Genomic DNA, 21898 nt, shown 5'->3' on the forward strand with positions numbered 1-21898 from the left:
ATTTATTAATAAAATAATTTTTAAATATTTATACAATAAGTTCATACATTTTGTATTGTATCATTTACTCATTATACTCATTGCAATAATGATACGCAACAAAGAAATGTTTTAAACATAATGCACTTTTTGCACCATGAACATTTGACTATGTTATTGCAACCTTTGATATCATGTTGTTGAAGTATCATCCAAACTAAATTCTACTAGATTTTCAAATTCCCGTGGTCTTTCATTCGTACAACCACTTTTAAACCATGAATATTTAAATAAGTTATGATATCGCAGGGATGACCATTGATTATGTATCAAAGATTGAAATTTATATTACATTTTAATAATAAAACAATATCTGAAAATCTTTTAGCAAAATTTTTTCAAATTCTAAATCCGTAAACATCTAATAGTTGTATTTTCCCTGTAGTATCTTTCAGTATAATCATAGTAGTAATATGTTTATAGAAGTGTTAAATTCGAAATGATATTAGGACAATGTCCGGTCCATGAATCGATAAGAAGTACGCTATTAGAACTAATGTTTGGAAAATAAGCTTTTTCTAACCACCTTTTAAAATGATCTGTAAGAAATATAAATTAATTTAATAACTTTCTTATAATTGTTATTAGATTGTTAAATTAAATATAAAATTTCATAAGGATGATAATTAATTATGTATCAGAGATTGATTTTATTATATAATTTTATTATGTAATTGTTTATGTAAATTTATATTTTTTTTAATTATCAATATTTAAAAATCTAAAATCTTATAAAAGAAAATTTATATTACCTATGTTATTTTACCAGATTTTGATGCTTTTATAATAACATTTGTTGGTTTAAATAAAGTTTCTTGTACTCTTGGTCCAAATTCACCGTTAGCTTCTTTCAAAACAATAAATAAAGATGACAGCAAATTACCATTACATGATATTATTAGTTGTATCGTGTATGAATGGGTTGTTGATGATACAGATTGTACGATACGCTCTACTTTTTTTATTCCTTTAGGAGACAATAATCTTCCAGAATGCATTTCTAATCAGAAACCACTTTGATCAGAATTATAAACATTTTCTGTTCCAAACTGTTCAATAAGTGGTTCCACTGTTTAAAAAAAATCATTTGCTGAGTTTTGTAAGTCAATAGAATCTTCTATTGTTCTTTTAGTTATAAATTTCGTAACTTTTCTTGAAACAATTTGGTTTGATTTCTTGAATCTTGATATTCAACTGTGAGATGCTTTAAATATAGGATTTACATTTCATATTTCTTTTTGAGCTTATAAAGCCCATCTTTTTAAATCAATATCATAAACCATGAATCTTGATCAATAGCTGCAGTAAATTTATCATGTGTAAATTTGGAGATATAAAATAATTTTTCCAAACAATTTCTAGTTGATTGTAGTTGTTCTTCCCATCGTCTTAACTGACGTTCAGATGAAACTCTTTTAAATTTACCTTGTACCGATTTTAGAAAACGATGCCTTTTTCTGTGGTTAATTTCTTTATTGTCCAAATTTTGCCAATATTCGACAGCTGGTCTTCTATAAGTACTGTCAAAATTTACATCACTGTTTGAACACTGTAGATGAGAATTTAAATTATCTTCACTCCATGCTTCTTCGTCTTTTTTTATTCATTTTTCTTAAAGAAAAGAACAGGTCAATTTGCTAGTTACAATTTACGACAGATCTTATATATTGTCAAATGCTACGCGTTTAAGATTAAGATGAATAAGGATTTATTTATTTCTAAAAACATGTAATTAAAAATGTAGTTGAAAATTTTAAACTATATCTTGTACAATAGATTATATAAGTTATTATATAAGTTATCTAATTTAAATTTGGATTTAAAGATTGATTTCAACATTTATACTCGTACATTAGTGTTTTCAGATCTTATCATCTGAACTTAATGTTGAAGAACTTCTATTACGTCTTATAATAATACTAATTTATTATCTTTACTTGTTCTTTGCCAATTTTATGGGACAAGAAATTACAGATCATTATAATCTTATATTTATTACTGCGTAAGAAGTATTCTAGTTTACTATAATTGTTTTACAGACTTTAGTAACGAATGTAAAAATTAATATAATACACATACATACATGGACTGAAAATCATTTATAAATATTTTTCTCTCAAATTACTTAATATTATGTTACCGCATATAGGTATGAAATCCAATGGTACGCAACTCCTCTATATATACAAAAATTGATACAATTTTTGTTATTAAGAGGCAATAAACCTTTTGGTTTGAAAGTTGGTAAATTGTTCGTGGGGTCCTTACAATGTTTTGCTACGGTATAAAAATGCGTCTAATAATATAATAATATTTTTATGTCTATATTATTTGCATTAACTTTATTTAATGTAAATACATTTAAATAATTTTTTGTTAAGCACGTACTTTTTTAATTTTTAATATATATATATATATATATGTAGTAGCATGAAGATTTGACGTTTGATTTTCGCGCGTGGGATTTTTTCATGAGAGCGGTCCAGAGTGCGAGACGCGGCGTTGAGATCGGGATGCGTGTCGTGGGAGGGCGCTGCGCGAGAAGAAGAGAGAGTGAGAAGAGAGTATGGCGGCGAATGGTGTGTGGTACAAGAGAGCGGTAAATCGTTCGTTGGAAGAAGAGACCGGCCGCGTTCGTGGGCGTGAGAATCAACCTTTTGACCTCTTTTGATCCTACAAATATCTGGGGGCTCGTCCGGGATCATCAGGCCAAGGGGGCGATTCTGTTCGGTGTACCGCGTGTGCGTAGAAAGACCGACGGTGTGCGTAACGGGTAGACGGCCACAGAAACGTTACGTGACGAAGGCGTGATCTCGTTCTGACGAGAAATCGGTGGTGCGAATCGTAACAGGCAGGCGGCCACGAGGGCATCGCGAGTAGTGCGGGATCGGTTTGCGTGCTGAGTGCGTGCGAGGTGTTCCCGCGAAAAACGCAACGGGAAAAGATGGCGGATTCCGACAAAGACGACGCAGCGGCGAGCAAGAAGATGGCGACTTCCGACAAAGACGACGCAGCGGCGAGCAAGAAGATGGCGACTTCCGGCAAAGGCGACGCAGCGGTGAGCAAAAAGATGGCGACTTCCGGTGGAGACGGCGCAACGACGAGCGCAGTAGACGTGAACGCGCTATCGGCGGAAGAATTGAGGCATAGGTTAGGAGAGCTGAAATTGTCGACGGAAGGCAGTAAGGTTAGATTGGCGGAAAGATTGCGTCAAGCTTTGGCTGGCAACTCAAAAGGCGTACTTACCGACGGTGAGGAAGAGGAAGAATTACAGGCGGAAGATGTCGATTCGTTACCGATAGCCGAACTGAGAGTGCGCTTGCGCGCATTGGGATTAAAGACGATAGGCAATAAAGCAACATTGCGTGAGAGGCTGAAGGCCGCCATAGAAGAAACGGACGAATCAGAAGACGAAGGCAACGACGACGGAGATGACGACGATGAAGATGAAGGCGAAGAAGAAGAGCAAGCTGCGAAAACAGATACCAGAAGAAACGTGAGACGTGTTGTTGACACAACTCGAAAGATGAGTCGACAGGAGACGCGCCCGATCAGGCAAACGACTCTATCGTTCAAGGACGTCGAGGATGCTCTCGAAACATTCAGCGGAGACGGAAGTGAGAACATTCATCGCTGGCTGATTAACTTAGAAGAAACGGCTGAATTGTGCCAATGGACGGAAGCACAGAAGGTGATATACGCTAAAAGATTGTTGCGTGGATCAGCCAAACTGTTTGCAAATTTCGAGTGTTCATCTAAAACTTGGGCGAAATTGAGAAAGTCTCTGGTAAGCGAATTTTCACAGACGGTGAACAGCAAACAGGTACATACAAAATTAAGTACAGTTAAGAAAAGGAATGACGAGTCGTATCAAGCGTACGTCTATCGCGTATTAGAAATAGCTAGCCACGGTAGTATTGAGTTGGAAGCTAAAATTCAATATATTATAGATGGCATCCAAGATGAGGAAGCGAACAAATCTATTTTGTATTCAGCCACGACGATTGGAGAACTGAGAAAGAAGTTGGCGCAATATGAAGTCCAAAAGAGTAATACCAAGAATAAGTTGGCGACGAAGAACCGGCTGCTGCCGGACAAGACGAAGAAGACATCTCAGACTGGGCAATCGGCGGACAATGACAAGCAGAAGAGATGTTTTAATTGCGGAAGTAAGAAGCACATAGGTAGTGATTGCCCCGATAAGGAGAAAGGGCCAAAGTGCTTCAAGTGCGGACAATTCGGGCACGTGGCTCCCAAGTGCACAAAGGCGGCTGATGGCAGCGAGGCGGCGGTGACCACCAGAGCACGAGTGGACGCAGTGACGTCAGGAGATAAGAAGACATACAAGGAAGTTTCGATACTGGGTAAACAGGTGACAGCGGTGATAGATCCAGGAAGCGATCTACATTTGGTTCGTGCCAGCTTGTACGTAACGTTGGGTGCTCCACAATTGACACGAGAGATAGTCACGTTTGACGGTGTTGGCGTTTCGGCGAGCAAGACGTTGGGGCGGTTTGAGGCTGACATCATTATAGACAAGCTGAAATTTACATTCTCTTTTGATGTTATTCCTGACCATTTCATTGCACATGATTTGTTGATAGGAGGCGAACTGTCAGATCATGCTGAAGTAAGATTGAAACACAGGCGTGCTACCTTAACGGAGATTGACCCTGAAGAAAATAGAAGCGAAACAGATTCTGGTTGGAGGGAAGTACTGAGTGTCAACGTGCTTGATGAACCAGATGATGAGACGGAAGTAGAGGTGACCCATGTCGCGGACAAGAATATAAAGACCGAATTAGAAGAGTTGATTGCAGGTTATCAACCTGAACAAAAAAAGGATAGTGGAGTTAAGATGCGAATCATGTTGACGGACCACCTTCCGGTGTATCAACGTGCACGAAGATTGTCAGCCGAGCATTCTCGCATTGTGAACGATATAATTCAATCCTGGATAAAAGCTGGAGTGGTTCGACCAAGTTCATCCGATTACGCTAGCCCGGTGGTGCTGGTGGAAAAAGGAAATCAAGAATGGAGACTCTGTGTTGATTACCGGTCGTTGAATAAGAAGATAATCAAGGATCGGAATCCCTTGCCTTTGATCGAGGACCAGCTGGATAGGCTGCAGGATGCGGTGGTGTTCAGCACACTTGACTTGAGAGATGGATTCTTCCACGTGGCGGTAGACGACGATAGTATCAAATACACCTCATTTATAGTACCAGACGGTCAGTATGAGTTCCTTAAAGTTCTTTTCGGACTCTGTAATTCGCCAGCTGTTTTTCAGAGGCACATCCGAGCAATATTTAGAGACCTGACCGCTGATGGCACTGTTTTATCTTACTTGGACGATTTAATTGTGGCGGCCAAAACCAAAGAGGAAAATCTGCGGAAGCTAAGAAGAGTCTTACAAGTCGCTGGAGAATACGGCTTGATATTCAATTGGAAGAAGTGCCAGTTTTTAGTCACGTCTGTGGATTACCTAGGATACGTCATAGAAGGCGGGCGATATCGCCCATCCGACAAAAAGACTTTGGCGGTGGCCAAGTGTCCCCAGCCCACTACGGTGAAGCAGATTCAGAGTTTTCTGGGCCTTACGGGCTACTTTCGGAAGTTTATCGCCGATTTTGCGGTGATTGCACGTCCATTAACTAAGCTATTGAAGAAGGACACAAAGTTTGTTTTTGGACCAGAACAAGAAGCAGCTTTTGAGCAACTCAAAATGGCGCTGATTGAGAAGCCGGTGTTACGCTTGTATCAAGTAGGAGCAGAAACCGAACTGCATACGGATGCATGCATGCAAGGACTAGGAGCTGTGTTATTACAAAGGGATCCGAACGACGGTCTCTTTCACCCTATATATTACGCTAGTTGGAAGACGTCTCCAGCAGAAGAAAAGTACACTAGCTTTGAATTGGAGGTGTTAGCAGTAATCAAAGCGTTGAAGAAATTTCGGGTCTACCTGCTAGGAATTCCCTTCAAGATTGTCACGGACTGCAAGGCATTTGCCTCAACGGTTAAGAAGAAAGACTCTTGTTTACGAGTATCCCATTGGATACTGCTGATGGAACAATTCCAATACACTATTGAGCATAGGTCGGGAACAGCAATGCGTCACGTCGACGCCTTAAGTCGCAACCCAGTAAGCACGCTATGCGTTCAAGGACATCAAGATTCGTTGGTTGCAAGAATTCGAAAGGCTCAAGAAGAAGATGTTGAGTTACAAAAGATCAGAGAAGCCGCACGTCAAGGAGAAAACAAGATGTTTAAGTTAGCAGGAGGCGAAATACTGTACCATCTAGAAGAAGGATTGGATCAACTCGTTGTCCCGAGATCAATGCAGCATGAAGTGATCAGGTTGGCACACGAGAGAGGACACTTCGGATGGAAAAAGACCGAATATCTTCTTCGGCAAGAATTTTGGTTTCCCCGTATGAGAGAGAAGATCCAGGCGCTGATTAATAACTGTATAAAATGCTTATTGGTCGAGAAGAAGAAAGGACCAGCGGAGGGTCTATTGAATCCCATTGATAAAGGAGAACGACCGTTAGACACCTATCATGTGGACCATTTAGGTCCTATGCCGTCAACAAAGAAGTGCTACAATCATATTTTTGCTGTGGTGGACGCCTTCACGAAATTTGTCTGGCTCTACCCAACAAAGTCCACGACCGCAGACGAAGTGGTGAATCGGCTGAGGAAGCAAGCCATTGTTTTTGGAAATCCCAGGAGACTGATCTCAGACAGAGGTTCAGCCTTTACCTCTAAGACTTTTGGAGACTATTGTGACGAAGAAGGAATTGAGCATGTCCTGATTACTACTGGAGTGCCTAGAGGAAACGGACAGGTGGAAAGAATCAACCGGTGCATTATCCCCATCCTGTCTAAGATGTCGCTTTCCAACCCAATGGAATGGCATAAACATGTCGACGTAGTGCAGCAGCATCTAAACTCCTCGTTCAATCGAAGTGTTGGCAGGACCCCCTTCGAGGTTATGATTGGTGCACGCATGAGGCTGAAGGATGACATCAATCTACGCAGTTTGAGAGAGAAGGAAATCCTTGAAGATTTCGAGAACCAGCGAAGTCAACTGCGGAAGGATGCGAGGTCGTGTTTGCTCAAAATTCAAGAAGAAAATCGAAAGACGTATAATCGAAAGCGGAAAGAAGCTCAACAGTATAAAAACGGAGACATTGTTGCAGTCAAAAGGACCCAACTAGGAGGTGGTCGTAAGCTTTGTCCTAAATTCTTGGGACCGTACAAAATCGTATCTGTGTTGCGAAACAACCGATATCTGGTGGAGAAGATTGGTACGCATGAGGGACCCAACCGAACGAGTTCGGCGGCCGATTACATGAAGCCCTGGTCGAGTGGTGAGGAGGACTTCCTTGGAACCGAGGACGAACCAGAATCAGAGGACTTGGACCTTGAAGAAGCTGACCGTATCGAGGGCGATACGGAATTGCAGAATGGCCGAGTGTAGTAGCATGAAGATTTGACGTTTGATTTTCGCGCGTGGGATTTTTTCATGAGAGCGGTCCAGAGTGCGAGACGCGGCGTTGAGATCGGGATGCGTGTCGTGGGAGGGCGCTGCGCGAGAAGAAGAGAGAGTGAGAAGAGAGTATGGCGGCGAATGGTGTGTGGTACAAGAGAGCGGTAAATCGTTCGTTGGAAGAAGAGACCGGCCGCGTTCGTGGGCGTGAGAATCAACCTTTTGACCTCTTTTGATCCTACATATATCTATATGTATAATCTATATATATATCTCTATTGTATAATAAAAATATTCTTAATATACTTTTTACTCACAGATTAAGTCCTTCAAGCGATCCAACACCTTCTGTTGCAAGCAAAGAAATTTACCTTTTTGTTAAAGAGAAATGTGCTTAGCAAGCGTCCAATGCGTGCATAGCACACAAGTGGCCCAAAAGCCGAAATTCATTAAATTGTACCTGAACATATTACAAATATGACAGAATTAATTAATTTCATTAAATTTATTATGTTTATAATAAAAACTAAGTTATTTTAAAGAAGTCAATAAAATCCTTATTTCTATTTAACTGAGATGTAAATTTGTACCGTACTAATACAACTGTTTCTACACTCACCCGCAAAAAAACGGATTATCTAATTTTTCTCTAATTTTTAAATATTTTTCAATAGCTACATATAAAAATTATTGTATCGAGATGTACCAAAGCTCAAATTGAAGCTCAAACTTTTCTTTTGAAAATCATATAAATTTTAATAGAGTTACAACAAACGTTTTACAAAATGGCGGACGTCAAAGATAGTGTTAAAAAAATGGGGGAAAAAATTGTTTTTAAAACATTACGTTAAATTATTACGCAGATCCTGAATAATACCAAAAGCAGGATGCACACATGTATGTACATACTTACACAATATTTAAATTCTATCGTTTACTTTAAAGAGAAACAAATTTGAACTTTGAAGTTTTTACTTCTTTTTTAAGAAAATTTTTTAATGACAATTTGTTCGTAAATTGCTGATATTTAATGAAAAAGTTGTCATTTTTGTAACATTTTCTTCAAAACAATGTGGCTCTGTTAAAAAAAAATTGTATAAAAATGTTCCAAAGATGGATTTGTTAAGAAATAAATAAGCATAAAAATTCATACATTTTTAAACCAGGGAGCTGACTGCCTAGAGCTGCGCAATAATATAAAAATTTGTTTTCCCATTTTTTAAGCATTATATTTGACGTTCGCCATTTTGTAAAACTCAATTACAATTTATATGGTTTTAAAAAAAAAGAATTTAAACTTTAATTTGAGCTTTAGTTCATCTCAATACAATAATTTTTTGCGGTGTTGTCGCTATTGAAAAATATTTAAAAATTTGAGAAAAATTACATGGTCCGTTTTTTTGCGGGTGAAAGTATTATAATATATACAGTGAAACCCCGCGTTAGCGAACTGTTCGGGGCTCTGGTCCGCTAACGCGGGGTTATTTCCTATTGCTTGGTTTTACTCCCACTCCGTGAAATTCAGGGACGTAACGGTATTGCCATCTAACCAATTAATGTTTACGCTTAAGACTAAATGTATTCGATCATAAAATTGCAAGCAGAGCGTCTCAGATCAAGTCAATCGTATCTATAGCCGTCCGAAAAACTCACATCTCGTACCTTTGTAATAAATTACATTCCCGAATATCTTATATTCCCTACACTTTTAATTTATTATTATTTTCCAACATATAATTTATAAAAAAAATATTATCAAATTAGAAATCCAGCTTTGATTGCAATCGGTGTTTCTTTTTTTATGTGATTACATTTAAACAATTTATTTTAAATTAGTGTTGGCTATTTTATTTACATGTGCGTGAATTTTTCAAATAAAAATTTATATAAAAATATATTTTTATTTATATTACACGAATAATATTTTAAAACAATTTTTTGAGACAATTTTTAATGACCATGTAGACAAAATAATAAATTCTTAAATTTAAAAAAATATTAGCCATTTCTTAGTCTTAAATGAATTAATTACAGATTAAAATCTTGCACAAATCTTTAAGAATATGTCGTAACTGCTTACATACTACGTGACTGCATTGCTATTCCCACACACGCTACTCATGTGGGCCGAGTGCATATGGAGGGGATAGTTTCCGCTAACACGGAGTACGCTAACGCGGGGTTCCAGTGTAAAAAGAAACGTTTTTAGTTGTACAAAGACTTGTTGATAAAATTCAAACGACAATAGTCAATCAAAAGTTACAACAAAATCTTAATATATTGTAATTGAAATGTTTTACAGAAATTGTGTATGTGTGTGTGTGTGTGTGTGTGTGTGTGTGTGTGTGTGTGTGTGTGTGTGTGTGTGTGTGTGTGTGTGTGTGTGTGTGTGTGTGTGTGTGTGTGTGTGTGTGTGTGTGTAATAATATTTTTAATATACTTTTTACTCACCGATTACGTCTCTCAAGCGATCCAACACCTTCTGTCACAAGCAAAGAAGTTTATCTTCTTATATGCTAAGCAAAAATGTGCTTATCAAGCGTGCAGTACGTACATAGTACGCAAGTAGCCCAAGCCGAGATTTATTAAATTGTACCTGAAATTATTACAAATAGGATAAAATTAATTAATTTTATTAAATTTATTATGTTTATAATAAAAATTAAGTTATTTCAAAAAGTGTCAATAAAATCCTGATTTCTATTTGGAGATTATTTTAATTATAACTTTACCATACTATATAATACAACTATTTCTATTATTATACATGTATAAAAAGAAATACATTTTTTGCTTGTATAAAGACTTGTTGGTAATATTCAAACGACAATATTCAATCAAAAATTATACAAAATCTTAATATATTGTACTTAAAATGTTTTATAGAAATTACAGATACATATATAAACATATATATATATATATATATATATATATATATATATATATATATACACATATATACATATATTTAAATATATGTATATGTATATGAGTATATATTTTAATATATTGTTATTAATAATTACATACGCACACTTCTAAACAACGAAATTATTTTTACATCTGGGCGACCAACTCCTTTTGTGTGCCTTTGCTGAGATGATAAGCTCTTTACACAATAGCAATGCCGACTGTATAATCATTGTATACGAATTAAAAGTAATGTTGCATTTGTATATATTTATTTAATTATAAATTGTATCCAAGCAATAAATTTAAGTGATTATATTTTATATATTATATTATATATTTAATATATTTAATATATTATATTATAAACAATGAATATATTTACACTCCTTCTAAGATTCAATATTTAATTTTTTATCATTTAATTTTAAAATATTATATATTTTAAATATTTTCTTAAATCATATAAGCTAGACTGCAGACTGATATAAATAATCTCTTTATGTTAAACATTTTTATTGATTTTTTGAATTTGAATTATTATTGTTAATAATAACAAAAATAAATATAATAGAAAAAACAAAAATAATAATAACTTTAAAAGTAAATTTTAAAGCTATAAAAAAACTAAATTTTTTTAAAAGTTATATGGATAAAACTTTATGCTCAGATTTATTGTCATCAGATACAATAATCAGAATTATAGAAAAACTAAAAAATTTAACTGTAGTATTATCTAAAATTTATCAAGATTACTAAAATTATTTCATTCTTTTTCAAATAAAACAGAGTCATAACATAATAATATTATAAGTATGATAACTACAGAATTCAAAATTTAAAAGTACATAAAAAAAATACTCTTATAAAATTATTATCATCGAGAGTATATAAAAACTATTTTAATATCTTCATATTAGTCTTGAAATGCTTTAAAATAGTTTAAAATATACGAAAGCACTTAAACTAATCTTTTACACTCTTTAAAATACCTTGAAATCTCTTAAGTAAACTCTTAGATTTTAAGAATTATTTTTAAAACGTTTAAAGAAAATTTTCCTAAGATATCTCAATATTTTTCAATTATTACCTTAATTGTTATTATAAGTAAAATATTTAAACTTTTTATTTTTTATTTTTAAAGGTAATACACAATATTTGCCGCAAGGTTTATTTATTATTGATAATAAAAATAGTTAGAATAAATTTATATTACATTAGGAAAAGATATTTTAATTAATTTAAATACTAAAAATATTATTTAATATTTTTTAAAAGTATATTGTGTATATTGTAAGTAATAATTTTTGTATTATTTCGAGATCTACAAAAATTTTCTAAAAAGATCTTTATACTTTATACATATTTTTAAATAAAGAAATTTTAAGAATTTTTATGAATATCTACGGTAAATATTTTGTACTGTCTAAGAATCTAGACATACCAGGTATTACCTAAAAAAATAGTCATGCGTATCAAAGTGATGAAAGGAACGTATTCCCCCACTGTTCCCACTGTATACGTCAACAATAATGGTTCACCTAGAAACTCTACAATTAGAGTCTGGTCATAAGGCGATTATAGCAAGATCTTTTGAAAGAGAGGGAAAGTTTTTTTTTCTCATTCTTCCTTTCTTTCTATCTTTTTTTTATCTGTTTCTTCATCCTTTTCTCTCTCAGGAGTGGAGGAAAAACATGGCAAACGAATCAAAATTGACTGTCTTGTGACCAGACTCTGACTGCAGAGTCTCTACATTTCCAACAGCGGCGACAGCGCCATTTGTTTGGACGCGCTGTAGAATCGTTCGCATTCAGACTATTCGGAGTCGGAGTACTCGGAGTCGGAGTCGAAGCAGCTCTTCGCTTCAAATTAAAGGGACCTAGGGGCTATGCTCAAAGGATGGTGCGACTATGAGCTGATTCCTACAATCGGAGTTCCTAAGTATCATGCTGCGAGGAGTAATTACAATTACATCACGAACCGATAGCAACGTACGGTCGCCTCGTTTTAACGGCATTCAAACGAGTCGTGTCTCATTCTGCTGAGGTATCAAAGGTGTCGCAAATAGACTAGAATGTCTCTAAGTGCCAGCGCGGAGAATCTGTCGTCCGAGGGACAAGTAAGTGAATCAACATCTAATTACTGACGCTGAGCTCTCCATGAGTGACTCATGCTTATCACTGCCACACCTGTTTCTTCATAATCTTGTCTCATGCACCCTTTTACTCCGGTTTATCATGGTATAACTTGTATTTTGAAGTGGGATCATGTTACAAGAAAAATACATCACTTTATAGTTTTCATGTTTTGGAGTAAACCTTGTTCTGTTTTCACTGAGCACAGTCTAACTTGCTCAAGTAAAATAGAGAGATGCAGCCTTCATTTTTTTTTATTTTTTATATTTCATATAATAAAACGTATATTATTGATTTTTTCAAAACAATTATCCAGTGTCGAGTTTAGCAGTTTTCCATGTCTGCAATTTTTTACCTTACTTTTTATTCTGGATCTATTCAATAAAAATATGTTTTATTTCACCTGCATAATATTTTCTATATGGTTTATATATTATAAATATTTGCATAATTTGTAACTTGTATAATTTCAAAAAATGCATATTTTATAACCTTAAGAAGATTCTGTCAGAAAACAAATTACTGACATTTTTTTGTTAGAAAATATCTTTGAATTGGCCTTATACATATTCAAATTTTTTTATACAATTAAAGTATACACAAAAATAAAAAGGACGATTTCATGTTAATAATGGAAAATATGTTTTATACAATTAAAAAATTTTTTTATATTAACATTAAATTTCCTTTGCTCTCTTAGTTTTTGTACATATTTTAATTATCTGAAGAATTTGAAATTCTGTAAAGTCAATTTAAAGATATTTTCTAATAAAATAATGTTGAAATTTACTTGAGGATAGTCTTATTATTGAGAATCATTTATTCAGCATTATTTTACAAATAATTGCATAAAATTACTCGATTGTATTTTTCACTAATTACTCTACAAATACATATACTCTATACCATCCAAAATTTGACAATTAATAGACAGAAAATTTTTATGTCAGAAATAATATTCTATGTAATAATGTTTGTAACATTTATCAGAATAGCGAAAGGTGGAATATGTGTTTGGAACTGGCGTTGGAGGGCGAACGCCTATGCAAAGCTGGCGATTGCAAATCCGGAGTGGCGTTCTTCCAAGCAGCCATCCAGGCTGGCACGGACGATCTGCGGATATTAAGCGCGATCTACAGCCAATTGGGTAATGCATACTTCTATCTGGGCGACTATGTCAAGGCGATGCAGTATCACAAGCTGGATCTAACTCTTGCTCGGAATATGGGTGACAAATTGGGCGAAGCTAAGTCTAGTGGAAATTTGGGCAATACGTTGAAAGTTATGGGCAAGTTTGACGAAGCTATGATATGCTGCAAGAGGCATCTGGAGATCTCCAGAGAGATTGGGGATAAGGTATAGTTCAATAAGAGATAAAAGTTACCGATATTGATATATTACTTTTTGTTTTTGAATTATATTTCTTACACAGAAGCTAAGAATATCAATATTAAGATGTCAATATCAAACTATACAAAATTTGTTTATTTAGGCGTGATACGTTGTACAATAAAGATGTATGCAAAATCACATTAATAAAAAAAAAATAAATTTATGTTTGAGACATGTCATACTATACGATATGACATGTGTAGACGTGAATTTTGTGCAATTTAATTAATCAACTTAAAACTCTTCTTATTTGAAAACTATTTTAAGTTTGACATTTTTAATATGAGAATTTTATTCTTAAAATATCAAATTTCAATTTAAAAATCTGTAAATTTATCATTTATGTGCAGCTTAGCGAGGGAAGAGCCCTTTATAATTTAGGAAACGTATATCACGCGAAGGGTAAGCAAGCGGGTAGAATAGGTAATCAAGATCCCGGGGAATTCTCTGAGGATGTCCGACAGTGTTTGCAACAGGCTGTGCGCTATTATGAGTAAGATTTCGATTAATCCGCAATTACTGCCTCTATTAACTTTAAAATTTATATAGCTAATAACAATTTTTATTACTGGCTTGAATGACTTAGAAATTCAAAGTTAGAATCAGAAATACATAAATTTAATATCGCCTATACAAGCCAATACTAAATATTTGCGTGTATAATTAATCATTTATGCTAGTGATAAATTTAAACGATTAATTATACATACGAACATTTAGTGTTAATTCGTAAAGATGATATTAAATATATATATATATATTTCAAATGTATATTATATGTACATCTGATATCAATAATATATCTCTCGGTTCTTTATAGAGAAAATTTAGAACTTATGAGGGAATTAGAAGATTCTGCAGCTCAAGGTAGAGCGTGTGGTAATTTGGGCAATACATTCTATTTATTGGGCGATTTCCAACAGGCCATTTATTATCACAATGAACGTTTAAAAATCGCCAGAGAATTTGGTGACAAGCCGGCCGAGAGAAGAGCCAATAGTAATTTAGGAAACTCGCATATATTTCTAGGCGAGTTCGAGAAGGCTGCGCAGCATTACAAGTAAATAAACTTAATCCTGAAATTCATATCTTGTTATGTAATTAATTAATATATTAATTATTATTTAATTATAAAATCTATTTTATATTGTCTTTTTCTTGACCTGTAGATTAATTTGTTTTTATTTTAAATCATAATAACGAGCTAGATTTTATATTATGTATTAAAAATATTATTTAATTTTTAGGAGAACCTTAGTTCTTGCACAAGAGTTGGGAGATCGCGAGGTAGAGGCACAGGCATGTTACTCTCTAGGAAATACGTATACTCTCCTGCGTGATTACTCGGCAGCCGTCGAGTATCACTTGTGGCATCTGAGTATAGCTCAGCAGCTTAAAGATCGCGTTGGCGAAGGACGCGCTTGCTGGTCACTGGGCAACGCGTACGCCGCTATGGGCAATCATGAGAAAGCGCTGCACTACGCAAATCTACATCTACACATCTCAAAGGAGCTGGAAGATCAAATGGGCCAAGCTACCGCACAAATGAATGTCGATGACTTACAGAAAATTCTCGGTTTGGAAAAGAATCAGCAAGAAAGCAACAAAGAGAATCTGAACACGCAAAAATTGACAAATGCAGTGAATGTTCCAACAACCATGCCCTGTAGATACAGACTCAGACGACAAAGCATGGACAATCTCGATCTCATTAAGGTTTGCATAATTTTCTTTTTTCTTGAGCTTACACTGGCAAAATGATAGCAGGAAAATAATTATACATCTAATAATTTAATTTATTTATACTTTATCCATTTTTTTAACTTAAAATACAATTAATATTTACAAAACTGAAATAAAATAATATTTTTTAAAAATAAATTTTTCTTCTATAAAATATATATTTTTTTCAATTAACACTAAATTAATTAATTAAACTAATAATTATTTTATTTAATTAGCTCACACCCGACGCAAAGCAGAAAGACAAATCGAAAATCGTGTTGAACAAAGACAACAATGCCGACAATGCACAATTTTCTCAAAAGGAAGAAGATAACTTTTTCGATTTGCTGTCCCGATTTCAATCAGGCAGAATGGATGATCAACGCTGTGCTCTCAATACAAAACGCAATCCAAAGTATCGAACAACGCCAGAAATATCAGATATGGATGACAAGTAAGTGAAAATACATTAATTCTTTCTTTTAAGTAGGCATAAATCATCTCATTTTACTTCCAGGGACGGCGAGGATCTGCTGGAATTAATCGCAGGAATGCAAAGCAAACGAATGGACGAACAACGAGTAACGTTGCCCTATTTACCAGGGCTGAATACCAATCAAGACTCAGACGATTCCTTTATTGAGATGCTCGTCAAATGCCAGGTTTGAATCTAACTAAAAACTGTCACTGTTACTTAATTCTCATTATACTGATTACTCATTATCTATTTATAATTTCTCTTATCTGTGGAAGAAAGAGCAACATCTCATATAAGATATTATATGTCTCCTTTCAGAGTTCGCGTCTAGAAGACCAACGAAGTCCTCTACCAGCTGCATCAACATTGCAAGATTCCGAGGAAGAAAGGGGCCGAAGAGCCAATGGAAAAACTCATTCAGGTTCCACTGTGCCCGAAGAGGATCTCTTTGCTCTGATCCAAAGACTTCAAGCTGGTCGTATGGAGGATCAAAGGGCTTCTGGACCCGGCAAGGCATGTTAAAACCAACTAGAACAGACGGTTTCTTAAATCCTCGAGACTTATTTCCCATTTGCTGCATTTTTACATTTTATGTATTCTCGATTACATCAATGCCTTCGTTTGCTCATCGTCGCAATTCTACCTACGTGATTGCTTAATAGAGAAGATTCTGTGTTTGAACGGTCGGGTTCTAATTCAAAAAGGCAACGACTCGAATTATCTTGATTGTGCGAAGCAAATTCCAGAGTGCGAAGACGTTCTTTTAAACGTTACTAGTGAAAGTTAATGATACTTCGAAGTTCTGTCGCAAACTGACGCTTAATGTAAAAATGAGATGTAAGTCTCTCTCGGCTCTAGAATTATTAAAATTTCCGAACAGATATCTCGTTTTTGCGCGCACACACTTTTGCACTGATAATTAAAGGAGACTGTCTGCAACTAGCTTTACGTAATAATTGCGCGCGGAACGATGTTTGTATAATAGTGACCTGATAAAGATGAGAAGTCCACGTGTCACCTAAATATTAATTTCTTTGCTCATCTGTCACTAAAACTATAAAAGGTTCTCAGATTTTAACTTAAAATATTTCGAAGATGTATAAGCAGAAAATATGTTTGTGTTATTTACAATTTAAAGTACTATTTTCTCTTTTATCCTTCAGGTATGGAAATAGTTGAAGAAACGAACTCGTTTTTGCACTCAGGTCTTCGATTCCGTTCAGATAGACTTAATTATTCATTCGCGTAGACTGCTGCATTTACAACGTAATAATTAATTGATACTCCCGTAATCGATTCTGTAGTTTAGCGACTGCTAAAAGTCAGTTGTGCGAAAGCATTACGAAACAATGCAATAATAAAAATAACTTTTTAGTTGGCTATCTAATAATGACTAACTGCCGTTAGTTTCTGACTACTTCATAGAATAAATTACTGACTTGAGTAATACATTTTCTAAATAAGTTAGTTTTCTGAATAAGTCACATATTAATGTAATGCGTTTTTCGGGCCGACGATGGTCGAGATTTATGTGACATGCCAGTAACTATTATCGGTTTTAGTAGTATCAAGATTTTTATAATGCCTGCTTCACAGGTCTATAATTGCGCGTGGAAAAACAGGTTTTTCCAAACACTGCCAGCCTTTGAGAGCGTGAATTATTTTCAAACATTCGCATTCGTAACAAACGCGAAGAATCTTTCAATGTTCACATTCTCAAGAAATTGTAGATTTATTATTTTATATACATATATATATATTTTTCGTGCATATTTCAATTTACTTCCATCTCTATAAAGAGAAGCAAGATTATTTTTTGAAAGAATATATTACGCGTAGAGGCGTTATACAATGAATGAAAAAAGTATTTGCGCACCGCCGAGTTTCACTATTAGTAGCTCTTTTGATTGCTAAATAATTGTGAACAGATAACACCACCAAACAAATTGTGTATACGGGAAAGGTCAAAAAGTAAAGTGTAAAAGTAAAGTGAAGTAAACTTATAATCTTTTTTTATAATATATAAAATATTATGTACATTTCTTTTATTTCTGGTTACAAGAAATCTAATTGTGACTGAAACCATATATGCATTACTTATACTACCGTTCATAAAATCAAGAAACTTTTAACAAACATACTTGAAATTTTCTCACATCTCACAAAATAAAAGAAATAAAAACTTAAATTAATATTATTGGGTTAGCAAATAAATTTGTTCGGTTTTTACTTCGGTGCAAGTTTATTTCAATTTACTCTTGTTTTCGGCATTATCGCGCAAATCGCATACGCATTTGAAAGATCATATTTCACATTTCTATTAATTTTGGTTTGGCTAACATCAGTATTGTATGTGCTGTGAATATAGAACTAAATAATCATGCATTATCATATTTTTCTCTTTTATTTCAAAAAAGGCAAACAAATTGCGGAAGCTTATAAAAAGATATGCCGCATTTATGCTATATATTATAGGGATGATACTGTAATAGAACGCGTATACCAAAAGTGGTTCACTAAATTTTATTCCAGAGATTTCGATGTCATTAATTACGTTTATACGTCAATCTTAATCGGGTTTAATAACTATCGAGTTTTTAAACGAAAAAATGGAATAATTGCGATTGGTCTGTTTAAAAACTACGGTAGTTATTAAATCCGATTAAAACTAACGTGTAAACATAGTTAACGAAGATATTAAGTAAGGGAGTATGTCGATTGCGATCTTCAAACAACTATACACTTTACTTCTTGATTCACTTTTGCGTATAAGATATATATATTATATATAGTTACTGTTGGATCAAATATTTTTGAGGAATTTTAGATAGAAGAAAAGTTATTCTAAAGTTGATTCTTTATAGCTTCAAAAAAACATGGTGCATAAATGTTATTTTTGCTTGGTGTATTACATATTCAATAGGAAACTATATTGAATATTAGTGCCAAAGATTCTCAACATGCTGAGAAAGGGAAAGAATCTGTTGAACGTAGAAGGACGCAAACTTACATCGACTGAATCTCTATCGCGCATTATTGTCGCACAAATTCTTTCCATAAAGGCTTACTATTGTATTGTAAAAATATGTCGATACACATGTCTGACATTACATCTTAATTGACAAAATCAGGGTGGGTACTGCCAAGAAAAACCAAGAAGAACAGGTATTAATTTTTATCCTTGAATTTAAATACCAAAATTTGAGTACCCTCCTTCCCTCTATTCTGAAACTATTAAATGATATATGTATAGTTCACCTCTTTGTACTTATTATTCTTCGCGATTAGAGAATTAGTTTTCTCCGGCGTATTTTCAATTTGAGTAGTTTTGAAACTTTAAAATCTATTTGTTATAACACAGTATCTATTTAAACAGACTTTATTTGAGGATTTAAATTAGGATTAATTAGCCGAATGGTAATAACATATTTAGCTGTAGCGCCTTATATGTTTTAATAATTAAATATATGTACATAATTGAGTAATTCCATACCGATTGAAACGTCAGATTAGCGACGAGTTGAACAACGACGTTGTCATTTATGCGAAAAGAAAAAAGAAAGTTATCAATATCGATATAATATACAAAATATAAGTTGACAATTGACTTAACAAAAGTGCAAGAATAGTGATATACCGAATCGAGATCGCTGAGTATCTTTTGCTATGTATGGTTATAAAATTATATTTGCAAAAGAAGTGTATATACATGGAAAGAGCTTTGATTTAATACATCGAGAGAAGATAAAATTATTACTGAAAATACTAAAAGGCAAATGACACTACACTCACAGAAAAGATTTCTGGACTTAATGCTATCATTCTTTGATCTATCATAAAACAGGATCGACATAGCGCCAAGCCAATCATATTTATTATCAAAGAAGAAATATTTTATCTTTAAATGGAAAGTTCTTAAATTTAGAATAAAATGACTTTTGATGCTATTTTATTAATTTTCTTAGAATGATTTAGTAAATTTGTGACAATCTTATGATATTCTAGATTTAAGAATATCCGATCTGAAGATAGAAAGATTCTGATTTATTCTTAATCTTGTTTTAGTTTTATACTATATGAGGTTGTAATAAGATTAAATATGTCAAGAATATTTTTTGTCTTGGTATCAGAAATCCTTTCTGAGAGGCTAATCTTAAAATCTTTGTAATTCTTCTTTTTTTACCATTGTTTCTTAGGATGCTTTAGATTCTACTTACTCTATTTTATTTTTTTTATATAACAAACATTCGTTATATTAAACATTAATATAGGTTCTTCGTACTAATCGATATGTAATTTTTAGTTTCACGATCATCGAGATATATAAATAATACATTCCATTCTGTCCATATAATAGTATACAATGTGTAAAGGATCAATAAAAAGTATATACTTTTTTCAGAAATAAAATATTTACAATTTGTCACCCTATGCAGACCTCTTTATCTCTTGAAGATGCAGCTTTCCGCGTCTTTCTTTCTATTTTTCCCGTAATATGTCGGAAAAGTCAAAAAACTTTTTTTCCGCTGAGACTAACCACCCTGACGCAAACGTAACGTCGTGGCCTGAATGGAAGGATTCCGATCTGAACAACGAGAAATGGGGAATCCCTAAAGACGGATTATTCCTAGATGCAGAACGTGTCGCGATGCCACGGTCCTTACAACCTGATCACTGGATACGAGCAAAGGATTTGAAGCATTTGACTGTACTATCACTGTTTGCACTTCATATAACGGACATTAATTTTTTTTAATGTCACAAATTTTAAATTAAGTCAGTAATACACGTAATTTATATTAATATGTTATTTGTACACGGAAACGGAAATATTTCTTTAGACTTCTCCAACAATATTTTCGACTGCCGTGGTATATCCTGATCTGATCACGAATAATAAACACCTGCTGCACAGCGAGGTACTTCTTTAGTTGTAATTGGACGTAAAATGTAACGACTTGCATATTGCTGCAGATTAGTAAACAAGAATAGTGTTAATGATAATTTCTAGTTTGTGAGATGGTACGTGTCTGCACTGGTGAACTTGCAATATTGCGGTCAGCATGGTTTAGAAATCAGCGGGGAAGGCTCAAATTTCGTCTGGACTGGTCGCCATAGTCCCTGGTATGGTTGGATGTACGTGTATTCCATGAACAAAGCTGGGAAAGGCTCCCATCACCGACCTGTGATAAACCCAAACGGTGGATATAACATTCAGCTCGCAATTTATTTCTATAACAGTTTACATAGAAACTTTCTAAATCTGTGATGCTCATTGTTGAATCTCCGATTCTAAAATTGCTAATAATTTTTTGAATATTATTTATAAATATTATATTTTGAGTAGTATGCCATTTCAACCATTTGCATTTCCAAAACCAGTAAATTAAACAATATTAGCCGATATATTCTAGGAAAGTATGTCATAAGATTACATCACATGGGATGCTGGCGTCGCATTCTGGTGGACGACACTATTCCCGTGGATAAAAATGGCAGGCCTCTTTTACCGTGCACATCCAACAATTCCGAACTATGGCCGATGCTCCTCGCTAAAGCATTGCTCAAGATTGCTTCGTTGAGTTGGACCAGACACCGCGAGGTTGTCGACTTCCATCCAATTACTTGCCTTACAGGTGGGCATTCGTTTTTTTTCACTCTTTTATTTCATTTTTTATAAAGCAATGACTATTTTAGTTTTAAAAAAAATTTCTTTCTTTA

General features: G+C 34.1%; 1 protein-coding gene across 1 annotated transcript; it reads left to right on the top strand.

Moving 5' to 3' along the window:
* The first annotated feature begins 12082 nt into the window (after nt 1-12082).
* LOC105838627 (G-protein-signaling modulator 2) lies at nt 12083-20582 on the top strand. The gene is made up of 9 exons (XM_036286565.1): nt 12083-12566; nt 13573-13938; nt 14325-14467; nt 14795-15034; nt 15222-15690; nt 15936-16153; nt 16217-16361; nt 16496-16690; nt 17341-20582. The coding sequence occupies exons 1-9, from the start codon at nt 12522-12524 to the stop codon at nt 17350-17352; spliced, it is 1833 nt and encodes a 610-aa protein (XP_036142458.1). The 5' UTR covers nt 12083-12521; the 3' UTR covers nt 17353-20582.
* Nucleotides 20583-21898: the final 1316 nt, after the last annotated feature.

Source organism: Monomorium pharaonis, chromosome 5, assembly GCF_013373865.1.
Source record: "Monomorium pharaonis isolate MP-MQ-018 chromosome 5, ASM1337386v2, whole genome shotgun sequence".
Classification (NCBI taxonomy): domain Eukaryota; kingdom Metazoa; phylum Arthropoda; class Insecta; order Hymenoptera; family Formicidae; genus Monomorium; species Monomorium pharaonis.

Coding starts and splice junctions, on each gene's coding strand:
- LOC105838627 (XM_036286565.1), top strand. CDS start 12,522: ATGTCTCTAAGTGCCAGCGCGGAGAATCTGTCGTCCGAGGGACAA. Junction 12,567..13,572: donor ATCTGTCGTCCGAGGGACAA/GTAAGTGAATCA, acceptor AACATTTATCAG/AATAGCGAAAGGTGGAATAT. Junction 15,035..15,221: donor AAGGCTGCGCAGCATTACAA/GTAAATAAACTT, acceptor TTTAATTTTTAG/GAGAACCTTAGTTCTTGCAC.